The sequence below is a fragment of the Phycodurus eques genome, chromosome 12, assembly GCF_024500275.1.
Source record: "Phycodurus eques isolate BA_2022a chromosome 12, UOR_Pequ_1.1, whole genome shotgun sequence".
Classification (NCBI taxonomy): domain Eukaryota; kingdom Metazoa; phylum Chordata; class Actinopteri; order Syngnathiformes; family Syngnathidae; genus Phycodurus; species Phycodurus eques.
In genome coordinates, this window is record NC_084536.1 from 20713273 (window position 1) to 20730000 (window position 16728).

The window sequence follows — 16728 nt, forward strand, 5'->3', positions numbered from 1 at the left end:
CCAAATAGCTCTAACAGATAATTTTAAGCACCTCTTAAAGAAATTGGGGCACTGCTCTTAAAGTGGTCTTTGTGTGCCTCTGAACACGTGATAGCGCTTCACAGGGCTAAGTGCTCACTGTGTTCACGTGTGCAATACGAGTGGATGGGGTGATCACAAACTGTGCTTATTTATGAGCACTGACTGAAAATATATTTACATAGAAAATTTCATATTGCGGTTATCGGACATTATTTACTGATTTGGCCATGTCAGACGATGAACACACGCATTGTGACATGGGGGATGTGGAATATACTACAGTGTTAAAACTGATTAAGGTGCTTGAATATGCAATAATTTGGGAGTGAGGGGGGGCATACATGTAAGAGCGTGCGCATCTAATTTACACTCATGTGTTATGTACTGGGATGGTTACGTTCAAATTGGCTGACATTGTCCATGCATTCATTTTCTATAGCACTTGTTATCATGGTCATGGGTGACTGGAGTCTATCCCAGCTGACTTTGGACTGGGTAAACCCTGGACTGGTCAACAGCCAATCGCAGGGCATATACAGAAAAACAACCATTCACACTCACATTCCCACCTACATTATGTACAATTTAGCATCTGCAATCCACATAAATAGGACAAAATACGAGGAGAACATGCAACTTCCCACAGGAATGCCGCAGAAGAGATTCTAACTCCAAATTTCAGACCTGTGAGGCAGACATGCTAAACAATACTGCACCATGCTGCCCTTTGGTGACATTGTATGAAATAAAAATGAGTTTTTAAAAGTGGTACTTTTAAGAAGCCAGCACTTCATATTGCACATTTCAAAGTAGGAAATAAATTGTTTGAGTCCCCAAATCAACTCTTATTACTGTGTCCAATCTTGATGTCACTAAACGATATTGTGGCCTGAATTACTTCAGAAGCTTGCAGCTTGTTTTTTTTTTCTTTACTCTATTGTGTCTTAGCAGTGACATTGTTCAGTTTCTTTAAGTTTCAGGGTATTACTTTACACCTCCCCCAAATGTGAGAAACTATGACTCTATCCATTAGCAAATATTAGGAAAAAGAAGGGGGGGGAAACTCACCTCAGCAGGCCAAAGCCTATTTTCTTAGACTTTTTTTCAGTCTCCTCAGACTCCTCTGCTTTTTTCTTCTCTTTGTCTTTTCCTTTGCCTCTGTGCTTTTCTTTCTTCTTGGTTTTCACCTTTTTTTTCTTCTCCGCTTTGGTTTTCTCCTCCCCTGGGTCCCCTACCCCTTGGCGCGAAGAGTTGCTTGCTGGCGTTTCCCGTCCTGAACTCTGCTCTGATGCATCTAGAACAGAAGATAAGAAATGCAATGAGAATTAGAATAAGGGAACTAAAAGGCACTAGTGCATTTCTAACAATCTATTACTAAATTTGCAGCACTTATACCTTTATTTTTTTAAATTAATTTATTTATTTTAAAATCAATTAAACCTCATTGACCCAAGTACGGTGGCCGACTGGTTAGAACGTCTGCCTCACAGTTCTGAGGACTCGGGTTCAATCACCAGCCCCGCCTGTGTGGAGTTTGCATGTTCTCCCCGTGCTTGCGTGGGTTTTCTCCGGGCACTCCGGTTTCCTCCCACATTCCAAAAACATGCATGGTAGGTTAATTGACAACTCTAAATTGCCCGTAGGTGTGAATGTGAGTGCGAATGGTTGTTTGTTTGTATGTGCCCTACGATTGGCTGGCAACCAGTTCAGGGTGTACCCCGCCTCCTGCCCGATGATAGCTGGGATAGGCTCCAGCACGCCCGCGACCCTAGTGAGGAGAAGCGGCTCAGAAAATGGATGGATGGATGACCCAAACAACTGTGGCTGTTGACTAATGGTTAAGTAGGAGCATATCTATAGAAGGGCAGCATAGTAGAAAGTGGTTAACACATTTGCCTCACAGTTCTTAGGTTTAGGGTTTGACTCACAGCTCAGGCCTTCCTGTGTGGAGTGTGTATGTTCTTTCCGTCCTTGTGTGGTTTTACTTCAGGTACACCTGCTTCCTCCACATCCCAAAAACATGCATGTTAGATTCATTGACGGCTGTCTATTGTCAACAGGTGTGAATGTGAGTGTGCGTGTGTTTTTTTGTCTATGCCTGGCTTGTGATTGGCTGTGTGGCAAGATTTTGTTATTTCCTGCAGCAGTGATTTAGGAGTTGCGTGGATTTCGCCTGACAGATATGAAACAAGGGTAAAACAAGTCTTCTTGAAAAAAAACATTTAATAAATAATTTAGCCACATTTAGAATTGATTTAGAATGCACATCTTAATTTGCTGTTAATCCATTAGGAAAATAAATTCCAACATGCTTACATGTGGCCGTAAGAATATACTGAGTATTTGCATGTCCATATCTGTCAGAATACTGACAGATATGGACATGCATATGACATGACTGATACAGAATCTACCATAGCTAAGGCAAACATTTTTACTTAACTTCTGAACCACATCAGTGTACGAGCAATTTCAAGGACTGTTCTCTGTCAATTAACAGCGGCTTCCAAAAGTTTTGAACAATTAGAACCATGGTGACAGACAGGGCCAGTACGTGTGCGCGGTGTTGACATGCCCTATTAGGTCCATCCTGTGTGTAGTGTAGTGATCTGAAACAGGCCATCTCATTACTCTGGTGGTGACTGATAAGAGTTTGCTGCTAATAACACTACTGGGAATTGAGCCACACCTCGCAGTGAAACAAACCAAGCAGATCGCTTTTACCTCCTGAATAAATATTTAAAGCTAAAGCCCGACTAAATATTGAATCATATGATGAAGGGCAATCTGCTGCATTGCTTCATACTGTTTGTGTTGACAACACTGTGGTATTCTGGGAAAATCCTGTGTTTTTCTAGATTGACAAAAAAAAAAGTGAAGGGGATATACATTGCACATGGATGAAAGTATTAAGTATGCATTGATCACACTGTCAAAGAGGGGGGAAAAGAGCAGCGGTGAGGACATACAGTATGGGAACTATTAAATCTGGGTTATAATTTACTTGTCAAAATCCAAATGAAAGTAAAAGTTGTAAAATATATCATTTCTAAAACAATTATAAAGACAGGGTCAACAATACAACTTTGCGAAAAGTTACATTGTACGGTTGTAGCAAAATGTTGTCCGGTAACTCCAATGTTGTGTTTCTCTATGTTGTGTCGATACTTTACGTTGATTCACGTCGCTTAAATATTATTATGAGAAGTTTGTATGTACCAGTATTCTAAAAATGTCAGTACTATATATCTAGCCATCCAGCAATTTCCACATCTCAGAACTGTGCAGCAGACGTGGTAATCACTAGAACACTATGTTGTAACGGCAGTACAACTAATACATTGTAAATATTTTTACATATTTGATTTGCTCATTTCAAACGTACTACTTTTACCTTAAAATTACACTTACCATCATCGTCTTCAGGTGGCCCATCGTAGGACTTATCAATAGCTGCCCTGAAGCTCTCGTTGCAACCTCTTCCTCTCGCCATATTTGGACGAGGGCGGTGGAAGGGTAGAAGTTCATTCTTTCTGTTGACCTCAGACATAGCAGTCTGCAGACTCTCCAGTGAGCAAGATTTTTTTAAGCCGAGAGTCGGACCGAGTCCAACAGGGGTTGGTGGAGCTAAAGAGAGCAGCAGAACACAAAAATACTCTTAAGGAGATGTATGTTAAAATACTGCGACATTAAAAAGATATTTAAAAAAAAAAGATTGGGGTGTTGTCCATATTAAACATGCAGTGCATTGTCTTGTGGAGTTTAGGATAAGGACAAAAATACAGGAGAAGCTGACGAGGAGTCAGAAAGACTCTTGCATGGATAGCCTTTTTAGAGCAACACTGCCAGGAACCAAAACTGTGATCTAGTTTACTGTGGCATTGTTGAGTTTGTGATGGATGTGTTTGCTCGAGTCTAACGGGTTCTCTATCCATCATTACTGCATTGAGAGATATTACTGAGGCAAGATGGGGAGCAGCAGAGGGAATGATGAACAGAACAGGGCTGTAGTCGATTGCAAAGAAATACCCAAAGCCAAAGAGATTGTAGGTGTAAGTTGGACCATCTGGCGGATGCAAAGGTGATGCGAAGCATGTAACTTGACTGGAGTGCAAAGTTTTAACACATTAAGATGTTAAAAAACAAGAAAACGGTTGCATTCAAGGGGTGTTATATTTCAGTGACTGGGCGGGAGTGTGGATATTCACCGTATAACGCATTTCTATTATTAAATGTTTCATATTGCAATTCCTGTAACAAGCAAGAGCTTTGCCGTGGCTCAACATGTTTCATGGGACAAAATGGATGGGAGGAATGACACCAGGGAGGCAGCAAATCAAGTTTATTCTTGGGAACATGGTGACACAGAGGAAGGGGGGGATGGAAAGTGGTGAGCAAGACTCTGTCTGCTGCCAGCTCAAAATACATTTGTACAGGTTAACATTATGCACACACACACACACAAACGCACTTGATGGCTGGAGATTGCCGATACGATGCCACTTTGATTCATGATAGCTAACCCAGAATCACTTAAGATAATGATTCCCTATACACATGACTGGTCTTGCGGTGTTTGTATGTGTGTGTATTTTGTCCTGAGATGAAAAGGCTGATGACTACGTGACTGCAGCATCAATTTTGGCCCACCCACACAAACACGCATACACACAAAATGCATGCATGCATAATGTACATTGGCTGCTGGCAAGAGAGATGGACAGGGGCTGTGACTGGTGATGCTCCCATCCATAAACACACCTCACATTATGTCCAGTTGCCTACTATAATTATAATTTAATGCAGACAATAGCCAGCAAACTAATCTATAACATAATATAACCATTAGCTGCTGCCTGGTGGAAAAAAACTCAATTGAACTTGTGCTCAGCCAACTATTAAGTAGAAATCTAGATATTATATCATGAATTAACAACATTAATGTTATGAAGCAATATTATTTCCCTGCACATAATCTCAGGAATGGAATTGTAGCTCAAATTTAGAAATATAGACTATGGACAATTTCTCTCAACTAACATTTAAAATATTATGAGACAGAAACATTTCGTTTTGTGATGAGAACCTAAACTGAAAAAATAAATACATGAAACGGTTTTGTTTTGCTCCCATTTTTCATGAAAAGTAATTCAACAGGGAACAGGCTTCAATGCGTCTGGAAAACATGCTGGAAAAAAAAGAAGTGGCATCATTTTCATTCTCATATCTTAGTAGTCTATTCAGTTATCTTCACTGCGCTGGAAGGATAGATTACTGCGCCAGACAGATCTATGACATTTTTATGTACACAAAAGACCTACAGTATTTCTCTCAAATATTGGTCACAAATCTGTCTAAATCTGTGCTCGGGAGCACTTTTCTTTTGCCAAAATAATCCATCCACGACACATGTGGGGCATATGAAGATGCTGATTAGACAACATGATTATTGCACAGCTGTGATGACAAACAATAAAAGACCATTCTAGGGTGTGCAGTTTCAGGAAGGGGGATAGATGTTCAGCTTGTTAATTGTGGCCCGTGGAATGTTGGCCCACTCCTTCTTAATGGCTGTGCGAAGTTGCTGGATATTGTCTAATAAGCATCTTGATGTGCCCCAGCAGTGAGCTGAGTGGATTATTTCACCAAAGGAGAAGTTCAGAGATTTAGACAGAATTGTTGAACAATATTTGAGAGAGAAAAAATCTTCCGAATTCCGCTCACAAAACAAAATGCGAGCATGAGCAAATGTATAGTGTATGTCCATGCAGTCGTTCTCTATAGTACAAGAGAAGAAGCCTATCTCATCCAACGTAGAGCAAACGGGCGAAAACTTCGACTGGTTGCTGGTCAATGACAGGACAATGCATTTAGTGGGAGTTGATCCAGCCAATCATCTATTTGTTATGTAATGAAATATACATTTACTACTGCCAGTCAATATTTATTAGTAGCTTGAATATAAATAAGGAGCTAGTTTGAAGATTCATTTTCTTACTGGGGATGTACAATTTTTTAGGTTTAATACTTTCTGTATAAGATATTAAACCGTACAACGTTCTGTTATGTTGTCACTCAAAAACACTTGCTGTCCAACACAAAGTATTTGTTCAGAGCAGGATTTGTGTCATAAATGTAATTACTGCGGTCCAAATGTAAGATGATAGTATTAAGCTGCTTTTGGAAGGCGCTCGATAAAGAAAGAGGGAGACAGACATGACAGAACAAGTGATTAGTTGGAAAGGGTGAGAATAGGGTTATGGTAGAGGAAAACAGACACTAAGACGATGGGACAGAAAGAGAAACAAAGAGCATGAGAAAATAAAGAGAGAAGAAGAGTGTGACAACAAGAGTGGAAGTAGAAGAGGGGGGGAAAAAAAGAAATTAAGTATTGAAATAAAACGCAACGAGATAGCCTGCCAAGCTATCCCAAAGCTATGTTGTTGGCACCAAGGCAATAGGCTACTTTCAAAGTCAAAATTACACTGAGGAGCAGCTTAACAGCATGCTGCAGCAACAGAGCCAGCAGACCTAACAACAATCCTCACTTCAAGAATGTCAAACCACACTAAGGAGTCTCTTAAACAGAGATATAGCTTAGGCTGAGACTCCAAGCTCAACCTCTCCACATTCAAATGCAAAAAACCAACAGTAACAAATACAGAACTACAATCATGTCAATACTTGAAAGTCTGCGCAAACACTGAACTAACTTGCCACTTACCACTCGTGTTGTAGGTAGAAATTTCTTACATACTCAACCGATTTTGTCATTTTTAGTTCTTTTGCCCCACCCACCCAACTTGTCCCTCTTCCTGTTCATGCTGTTTCTGTATCTGTAGGGCAGCTAGTGAGAAAACAAACTAGTTGGGCTTGATTTAACTGCCCTTTCCGCCAGTTCCTGCAAAATTAAGAAAACCTGAAGTGCTTCAAGACAACCAATTCACAACACAAACTCAACACACACATCAGATTGATCAAATCCAAAGAATCTATCTAAACAATGCCTTTCATAAAACAGATATATTTAGAGTATTACACATTATTGCATGTGGTCCTTTGAATGGTTAATGTGTGCACACTTTGTGGTTTCTTTTGCTGAAGTTGAGTCATGAATCACTAATTCCTGCAGATGGGCAAAAATAAAGTAATTCAACGGGGAACAGGGTGCAATGCGTCTTGAAAACATTCTGAAAAAAAGAAGTGGCATCATTCTCATATTTCAGTAGTCTATTCAGTTATCTTCACTGAGCTGAAAGGATAGATTATTGCGCCGGACAGCAAAGGTGTCGTACTGGCTACTTGATTTAAATCAAACAATAACTTGCAATAATGCAACTCTGTAGCATCTAAGTCAGACATAGTGTTGGGCTTTACTTCAAACAGAAGAATATTTCCTCTGCATATCCTTACCTTTCACAAGCAACATATTTCAATTTCCAATGTAATGGGCCATGTGTAGAGGTAGTAAGGTTGTCCCATATTGTAAGAGGAGAGTCCTAAACAGGGGAGGGATCTCAATTTACCACTCTACTGTATTCATAATCCAAAAACTCATCTTTGGTCATAATCTGAGGATCACTGAAATACTGATATTGCCAAATGTAGAAGCAAGAAAGTCACTTTCAAGTAGGTTAACTGCTGCTCCTTTTGACTTCGGTCTGACAGTACCACTTAGTAAGAAAATCTATAAACTTGATGGCGCTTTTGCCTCATCTCTGCCTGGAGGTATACAAAATGTTAGTACAAGAAGCAATATCAAGGTTGTTTAGATGTTTTTGAATTATCCCTTAAATCAAGATGTTCCTCAATCTGATAGCTCTAGTTCCACAACATGCATTTTACATACCCGCTTATCTCATATAATTCACATCTTAAATTATCCCTCAAAAAACAAGTACAGATTACGCTGCAAAGTGCAGTTTATTGGCCCTGGGTGATTTCTGAGAGTAAGAACACTTCTATTATTAGTCCCTGACGGGAAATCTCATTAACTGAATTTAATCATATCTAAGCACCTCCTTACAGTGGTGTGGTTTAAATGTATATAGTAGGATATATAAGAATATAACATGAATAATAATGATGTTGAAATATATTGCATTGTTGTCGCTCACGATACAGTATTAATGCACCAGCATCATATAGTGATACTTTGGTTGTCCAACATTCAAGTACAAACCCCAATTCCAATGAAGTTGGGACGTTGTGTAAAATGTAAATAAAAAAAGAATACGACTTGAAAATCCATTTCAACCTATAATTAATGGAATACACTACAAAGACAAGGTATTTAATATTCAAACTGATGAATATGGACGTGACGCCAGAATCTCTGAACCTTTTGATGATATTATGGGCCGTAGATGATGAAATCCCTAAATTCCTTCCAATTGTACGTTGAGGAACAATGTCCTTAAACTGTTCGACTATTTTCTCACGCACTTGTTCACAAAGAGGTGAACCTCGCCCCATCTTCGCTTGTGAATGACTGAGCAATTCAGGGACGCTCCTTTTATACCCAATCATGGCACCCACCTGTTCCCAATTAGCCCGTTCACCTGTGCGATGTTCCAAACAGGTGTTTGATGAGCATTCCCCAACTTTCTCAGTCTTTCTTGCCACCTGTCCCTGCTTTTTTGGGAAAGTGTTGCAGCCATAAAATTCTCAATTAATGATTATTTGCTAAAAACAATAATGTTTATCAGTTTGAACATTAAATATCTTGTCTTTGTCGTGTATTCAATTAAATATAGGTTGAACATGATTTGCAAATCATTGTATTCTGTTTTTATTTATTTTTAACACAACGCCCCAACTTCATTGGAATTGGGGTTGTAAATTATTCTCTCATTTTGGACGTGATGCCTGCAACACGTTCCAAAAAAAGCTGGGGCAGGGACAACAAAAGACTTGGAAAGTTGAGGAATGCTCAAAAAACACCTGTTTGGAACGTTCCACAGGTGAACAGGTTAACTGGAAACAGGTGAAGCTCAAATTACGTGATTGGCCCTGATCACGTGATCAGATCAGGACAACTCTAATCACTTTTACTACATTAACATTCATTCGGGAGAGGGTCAGAAATGTCACTCTAAGCTTGATTCTTCTTGGCTTGGCTTAACAGTGAACCTTTATCATTTACATTTATAGATGTACATTAAGGACATCTACTGTATTTAATGTCTCAAGCAAGTGGGTACACTCTTCCAAAGACAAACCGAGCTCTTTATAAATCAATCCATCATTTGGGATGCTACTGACAAATCAGGACAGAAAAAAATGGCCTCCCTCTCTTGTTGCCTCTCTCTTTCAAGCATCATAACATATGCAACGCACCCACATGTCATTGATAACTGTGCAGAAGCTGAGAGAGATAAATGGGTGTAACAGCAAAAAAGGACAGCACTGACCATCTACTGATTACTGCTCACTTTTATTGGCTTACTGGGGAAGATGGAGAGGGGTCAAGGGACATTCAATAAAGAAGCAGCAGCCAAGAGAGCTCCTAAACCGTGTGTGCCACACTAAGGGTCGATATGTGGGCAAAGGACAGGTTTTCCAATGGAAACAGACACACAAAATGGAGTAGAATAGTGCAAAGACCTTTGAGCTATTTGTACTGTGTCTAAGGACTGTTGAGAAGAGCTAATGTGCAGTGATATACCCATGTACACACCCACAGAGACTAACAAAGATGTACTGCTCTCGCTCTGACAAATCAATACATCAATCCATATAAGCCTAACTGGGTGGCTTTCAGCTTAAAACCTGAGCAAAGTCGGAAAGAACCAGCAAGACAAGGAAAGAATTGACAACAAAATTAAGACATATCGGTGAAAGGAAAAAAAAAAGGGAAAGAAAGCAGTAAACAATCGCAGAGACACGGGGATATAGAGACACATGGGTCTCTGAAGACATGGTTTTTGGCAGTATGCGACTGTCATCAAAGTCGAAGTTACACGAGGGAGAGATTCAGACAATGGACTGCACCAGTCTCCCTCAGCATCACGTACAAACACATTTTCAGGGAGCCGTTGTTCGTTCTAAGCCCCTCTGCCTGATTGTCAGCCTCTAAGCCTGAATGGTATTGGCAAGAAAAGACTGTGCGAGGGCAAGTAAGAGCACGAGAGTGAGGACATTAGTGGTGGGTGGAGGAAGAAATAATTGGGGAAGAAGACATTAAAAACTGAACGTTAAACTGAAAGCTGAAAAGTATTTACTCTAAAATACTACTTCTACAAAAAGGTCATTATAAAATGGATCGGTTCAACTTGTGCTGAGTGTTTTATTTTACTGTCTGTTAAAACATTCTGACACACATTTAAAATCCACTTTGTGAATAAATGAATACATTCATACACATATTCATATGCTTATTACGCGCACACAAGCAGCTCTGGGCTGTTCGTATTAACATGGTGAAAGAAGAAACATAACTGTAACCACTTGTTTTTTTGTTCCGTCAGCAATATGCTTAGTAGACTGTTCTGTCCTATTTAAAGTGGCTTCAGGAAAGAGACCAACTCCAGTTGAAAAAGTTTTGGTTGAGAAAATATTAGTGCTGAATTTATGCTTTATCTCCCAGAGATGATTAGCTCAATCATTAGAATCATTGTAAATCTATATCTCTCGTCTGCCGCATGAATATGACGCGCATCAGTCCACACACACACACATTTCCTGACCATGCTGTATTGAATTTCTATAATGTCTAATATTACGTTTATGTGAGAGAATTCACATGCAATAAGAACTGCCATTTGTGGCAGTCTCCGTCTCAGATTCTGCTAAATTACAATATAATGTGAAGTGGGTTATTTTACGAAGCATGATGAAGAATTTCCATCATCATCATCACAACACCATATGGAAAGGATGATCATCAAATGTGTGTTGCTTTTTGGGGTGTGGAGGGGGAAAATCATTGCGGCAAGTGAAAGAAAAAACAGCCTTCCCATAAATGACTGTTGCAAAGCTGCTGATGTTTTTCCCTAGAGCCCACCCAACAATGCCCACTTTTTACCAAAGTCAGAGTTATCAAACGTCCCGGTAAATCTGGTTGAAAAGAAGTGGAATGGAAATGTAACTGGCTGAGTTGCATATGGATGCCATTAATAAACAATATGTTCAACATTTTCTAGCGAGCAAAAAGCCATATGCACTACTTTTATATATAACATACTGTAGACTCCTGAGAGTAATGACTGCTTTTCTACTTTCTTCTCCTGAATCGTATCTCTTCATGTTTACGCTTTCATTTATTTTACAATACTCTTATTTTGTGGAAAACATATACCTATACTGAATCCAGAACACTTTGTACCACTTACTAAGTTCTGGCATACAAAAAATGCATCTGGATTAAAGAAACAGGTCCAAACCAAAGTTGAGAAAGGGTTTGAAAAGAAATGCGTGTTCCCCTCATCTTTTCAGCGGTTAGAAGAAAATAATTTCTGTTTTATTACAGTTTAATTTCTATGAAGCACATGTTGCATTCTTTCCATTATTTCTCCTTAATGCACATAATATCTTTGTGCTAAATCGCCTTTTTTTTAAAATGGTTATGTACGTGTTAAATAAAAAGTAATAATAACATGTTTAAAGCTGAAGACAAAGCAGAGTGTGGCAAAACACTAAAAGGTATTTTCCAGAAAGGTTGACGCACTAAACAGGAACAAAAATTCAGTGCTCTTTAACTGCAGCACAGCAGTTCCATGTCATAATGCAGTCCAGACAGCTACTCGTGGATTTCAAAACCGACTGCATGTTGCTTTATATGGAACTTCATTTTGAAATAAGCTCAACTAAGATTTGTATCTTCACTGGTAAACAGACAGTGTTGCCTTGAGATACAAGTGACCCAACATAAGAATTTTTCGAGATATGGGTTGTTATTTGGCTGATTTATTGCTTTGACTTTTAAGCAAAAATTTGAGACGATCGCTGTACGGTTGCTCACGTCACAACAAGCGGCAGCTTGAAAGCTGTTTATTGCCACTTCTAGCTGTAGTTTAGTTAAACTAAACATAAAACAAAGAGAATTACACGAGTATTTAAAACAAACATAACTTAGCTCAATGCGAACATATAATGGGAAATGCTACAGCCAGGCTAATGATTAGCATCGGTGTCAACCTTTAAGGCAACGGATATTTGAACACAAACAGTGGAGCAACACACGTAGTTATACTCACAGGCATACAGTGTCGCAAAAAAGTATTGGCCCCCTTATCGAATTCTTATTTTTTTGAACCGTTTTCCCACTTTGTTTAAGCTCATCCAACAAATGTAAATATCAGACAAAGATTACCCGAGTAAACATAAAATACAGTTTTTAAATGGTGATTTTATTTATTACGGAAAAAAAGTATTCAAAGCTACATGGCCCTGTGTGAAAAAGTAACGTCCCCCTAAACACAATAACTGGTTGGGCCAACCCTCAACAGGAGCTGAGCTCTGTATAGCTCTACTACACTGCCCCCCAAGTAGCAAAGCAGCACAATGTCCATTGAATTGAAGCAAAACATATGGCAAAAACTGTTCAGTTTATTACTATTTTGCTTATTAAAAACAAAAAAAGGGGGGCTGAAACAGACTTGTTGTATTTCCGTTCATTTCAATGAGGGAAGATGATTTGAGCTAGTAGAGTGTAGTCAACAAATGAAACTTATATCTGAAGGTACCGCTGTATATGTATTTGTGTGTTTGTGTCTAGAATGGGTTCACAGAATGTGGGAAGGTCATTTTGGGCTTGAACGATAGGGGGGGGTGGTAGTCTGTATATTTTACTTTTCATGGGTTCTTTGTAACGTAACCACACAAGACTGAGTGATTTACTGTAGCATCAAATGAGATATGGGAGAGTTCAAGCCTACACGTTTGTATTCAACCTGAAACTTTTTTTTTTCTTTTTTTAAAAAGCCCCCAGCAAGTGTGCATGTGTGTTGCTTAAATGTAGGCATAAGTTGGGAAGGTTCCCTCACCTGCAGTGTTTTCAACCAGGGATCCGATATGGCTCTCATCTGCAACTGAAACAAACACAATCAATAATCCTGACACGTATTGTACATAACAAACCACAATTGAAATTGGCTTTTAGATCATTGTCTCTCCTTGTTCTATACAGTTTCCATGTATCTTGCGCAACTTTCCAAATGTGAGAAAGTCCCTCTTCGCAACCCCACCACCCATCTTGTCATCGAGACCATCTGATCTTTTTTCCGGGATGTTTAGTCAGCATCACAGCAAGAACGTCATCTCATTCATCACTCGCCCTCACTTTTCCCTTTGAACATATCAATCGGGATTTCATCTCTAAGACGTCACTTCACTTTCACCTCTTTTCTTTCCCCTCGCTATTCAATGATGTTGTTTCTTGAGCAAAATCAAACTAAACCAGCTGTGTTGGCCTTTTTTCCTTCTGTTGGACATCACTGCTTCCATAATAATCCCTAGTCAATCTTTTTTTATTATTTTACTTTTTGCCTACAAGAAAGGCACTTGAGCTTTTTCTGCCCTTGGTGGTGAAGAAACTAAAAACGGTCCAATGCCGACACAGAGTAGCACTCTGCCAAATACACACCGAGACCACAAAACCCGAGCAGTAAATGGCTCTGCGTTACAAATATTTTCCTAATCAAAAGCAAGCTTAAAAATGTAATTCTAGCAGTCTGCATTGGTGAGTGCGTCTGACCACATCAGCTTGTGGCAAATTTTTAAGACTGCTTCAGCAGCCCAGATTTTTCGCAAATCACGGTGCGTCTACTTTAGTTTCATGCAGATAAAGTGTAAACGTGCACACGTGCACAGTTGAGATGTCTCATTTCATTTGAAATGTTGGCTCAAGCTAATATAATGATATTTAATAATATTTTCATTGAAATAGACTGATTGGTGACACATATACACCAGAGTCTGCAAAACACAAAGATATTAAAACAAAAACAAAAAACTAACTACAGTAAATGCATAGACAATTAAATAGGATCAAAGTACACTATATAAGATCAATAAATCAGAAAAATAATTGCAGACGGCAGCCAGTGGAGTAACGTGGAGCTTGCCCTCATTTGAATTACTGGTGGTGGGGGGTAAGCCCATGACCAAAGAAATGGTACACAGTGGTCAATATTGTTATCATTTATGTACACTGAACCTTCACTATTCGCAGGGGTTAGGGCCGAGGCCTGCCATGATAGCTGAGAATCTGAGTAGCTGGCGCCCCAAAAAAGGTTAATAATTGCCTTTAGATACCACATGCTAGTGACAAAGCACAACTGTTATCTAAATGAAGCTACTCAACTCACTTTAACATCGTTCCTTGGCAGCAAGATGCCACAAGATGGCGGCAAAGCAATACTCTTATTGCTTTGGCAAGAGCACAAAACCAGCGAATACATGGTAGAGGATAGGTTCCCCCACAAAAAAACAGCAAATATGTGAATTTACAAATGATGAATATGGGGGCATTCACTCGATTACTGTTATACTATATAAAGAGATATGCTTTTTTTCCTCACAGTCATTTAATGTCAGACAGTAATAATCCATCCACCCATCCATCCATTTTCTGAGCCGCTTCTCCTCACTAGGGTCGCGGGCGTGCTGGAGTTAATCCCAGCTGTCATCGGGCAGGAGGCGGGGTACACCCTGAACTGGTTGCCAGCCAATCGCAGGGCACATAGGAACAAACAACCATTCGTACTCACAGTCATGCCTACGGGCAATTTAGAGTCTCCAATGAATGCATGTTTTTGGGATGTGGGAGGAAACCGGAGTGCCCGGAGAAAACCCACGCAGGCACGGGGAGAACATGCAAACTCCACACAGGCGGGGCCGGGGATTGAACCCGGGTCCTCAGAACTGTGAGGCTGACGCTCTAACCAGTCGTCCACCGTGCCACCAGACAGTAATAAATATTTATTTATTTATATATATATATATATATTTTTTTTTAAGTGTTTTTTTTTTTTTTTTTTTTTTTAAATATTGGTCTCAATGTGGCTCAGAGATGCATATGTACCATGTACAAATGAATAGGCAAAATAATATTTACATTTACAGTATGTGAAAATAAGAAGAATACAGAAAACGTGAAGAAGTATTAAGAATACCCACCAGTGTGTGTCTGGTTTGGAGTGATGCCTAAGTCTATGCTCTTGGAGGCCTTTACATGCTGGAAGTGCTGCAGGATGTCGTACTGAGACGGAGACATTTCCCTGGTACCAACAATCACAAATCGCATTTTTTTTTTTTGTACCAAAAAAATGTCTAAGTCGCTGAAATAATCAACGCACCTTTCCTGTAGGTAGAAGCGTTGCTGAGCAGAGCTTCTTGATTCTGTTCCATGTCCATTTTGCTCTGCCTCGTCATCCATATGAGAATTACTTGCATATGACCCTGAAAAGCATACAGTGCCATTAAGAAAATGTTTGTCTTGTACTTTGGTCCAGATTTATTACACTGCAGTTTTACTTAGGCCTGCCGTACACCTATCAACACTGCCTAACGCGACTGAAGTGGTCCATTATGGAAAAAATTAGTTGGAGACTTTGCCGCACACCAAGCGATTGAGCACCGTACATCCAAATCCAAAAATGGTGACCTCGCATCGGGTTTTTCAATTTATTGTACTGTGTTATATTGTATTGAATCACAAAAAACATGGCACAGTTCTCAAAGAAGAAGGAAATGGTCCCAAATTGAGAATAAGGAGACAGTGGATATTTTGAGAGGCTGTTACAGGTACACAAATTAAATTGGCAAGGTGGCAATAATCATAAGGAATGTTCAAAATGATTTTTATTTCGCCTATGCGTGAGTACGTGCTGGGAGGGCTAACACCGGTCAAACAAACTGATCAAGCGTACCCAATGTATGTTTTTCCTTGTGCAAGTGTAACCTTAAATAAGTTCTTTTGTAACTTTCTCCCCTATGCACACACTCTAGAGCTCACCCAGACTCACCACCAGTTATTTGCCCACATCTCACAAAGGTTCTTTTCCCTCGATTGCTCAGGTCTAGGAGTCCTGATTGTCCCAAACATTTCTTTTTATGAATAACAAAGACCACTGTGCTCTTGGGAACATGAAGTGCCATATATTTATTTTGCTATTCTTCTAATAACTGAGCTTTGTTGTTCCTGAGCTCTTGTGTTCTTTGACCTCATGGCTTGGTTTTTGTTCTGATATGCTTGCTACGGCTTTCCATATTATGACCAATTGATTAAAAAGATCACAGATGGACTCCAAGATGGATTTATTCTTATTATACTTTATAAAACAAAAAGAATAGTTTTACATTCAACTGATATCATTTTGATATTCATATTCCTTCCAAGTACAATTTACTTCTGCTTCTAAAGTTGTATCACAAATGAGTGATAGTATCTGAGGACATCACATCCTTTACTCTCTATTTCTCTGGCTCCTTTCATACAGTTTCTGGAAATTTTGCTAATCTGGGCCAAATAAGTAGGTCTGGTATTTATTCAATTGTACCTTCACACAGGACCCAGAGAAGCAGAAGTATGACCTCAAATGTGTGTTACTACATTTAACAACATTTAGTTAGTTAGATGCATGCCGACATTGTACAAAACACTTTAATACTTGCCTTCACCCCTCCATTCCATGTGTGTACCTTGCACGCAGCTGCACTGTAGCTCTGGTTGTATTCTTATAATCTGATACATCCATCCATCCA

The 16728-nt window shown here is 39.4% G+C and overlaps 1 protein-coding gene across 4 annotated transcripts in view; it reads right to left on the reverse strand.

Moving 5' to 3' along the window:
• The window catches only part of pard3bb (par-3 family cell polarity regulator beta b), a 146755-nt gene that overhangs the window by 69707 nt on the left and 60320 nt on the right, over nt 1-16728 (reverse strand). For 3 of the 4 annotated variants that reach the window (XM_061691602.1, XM_061691605.1, XM_061691606.1), the window contains exons 16-20: nt 15321-15423; nt 15142-15242; nt 13008-13052; nt 3433-3648; nt 1090-1315 (exon numbers count right to left, since the gene is read on the reverse strand). In XM_061691602.1, the coding sequence (XP_061547586.1) occupies nt 1090-1315; nt 3433-3648; nt 13008-13052; nt 15142-15242; nt 15321-15423 (691 nt within the window). The remainder of the gene's footprint in view (nt 1-1089; nt 1316-3432; nt 3649-13007; nt 13053-15141; nt 15243-15320; nt 15424-16728) is intronic. The other variant, XM_061691603.1, reaches the window with a different exon arrangement.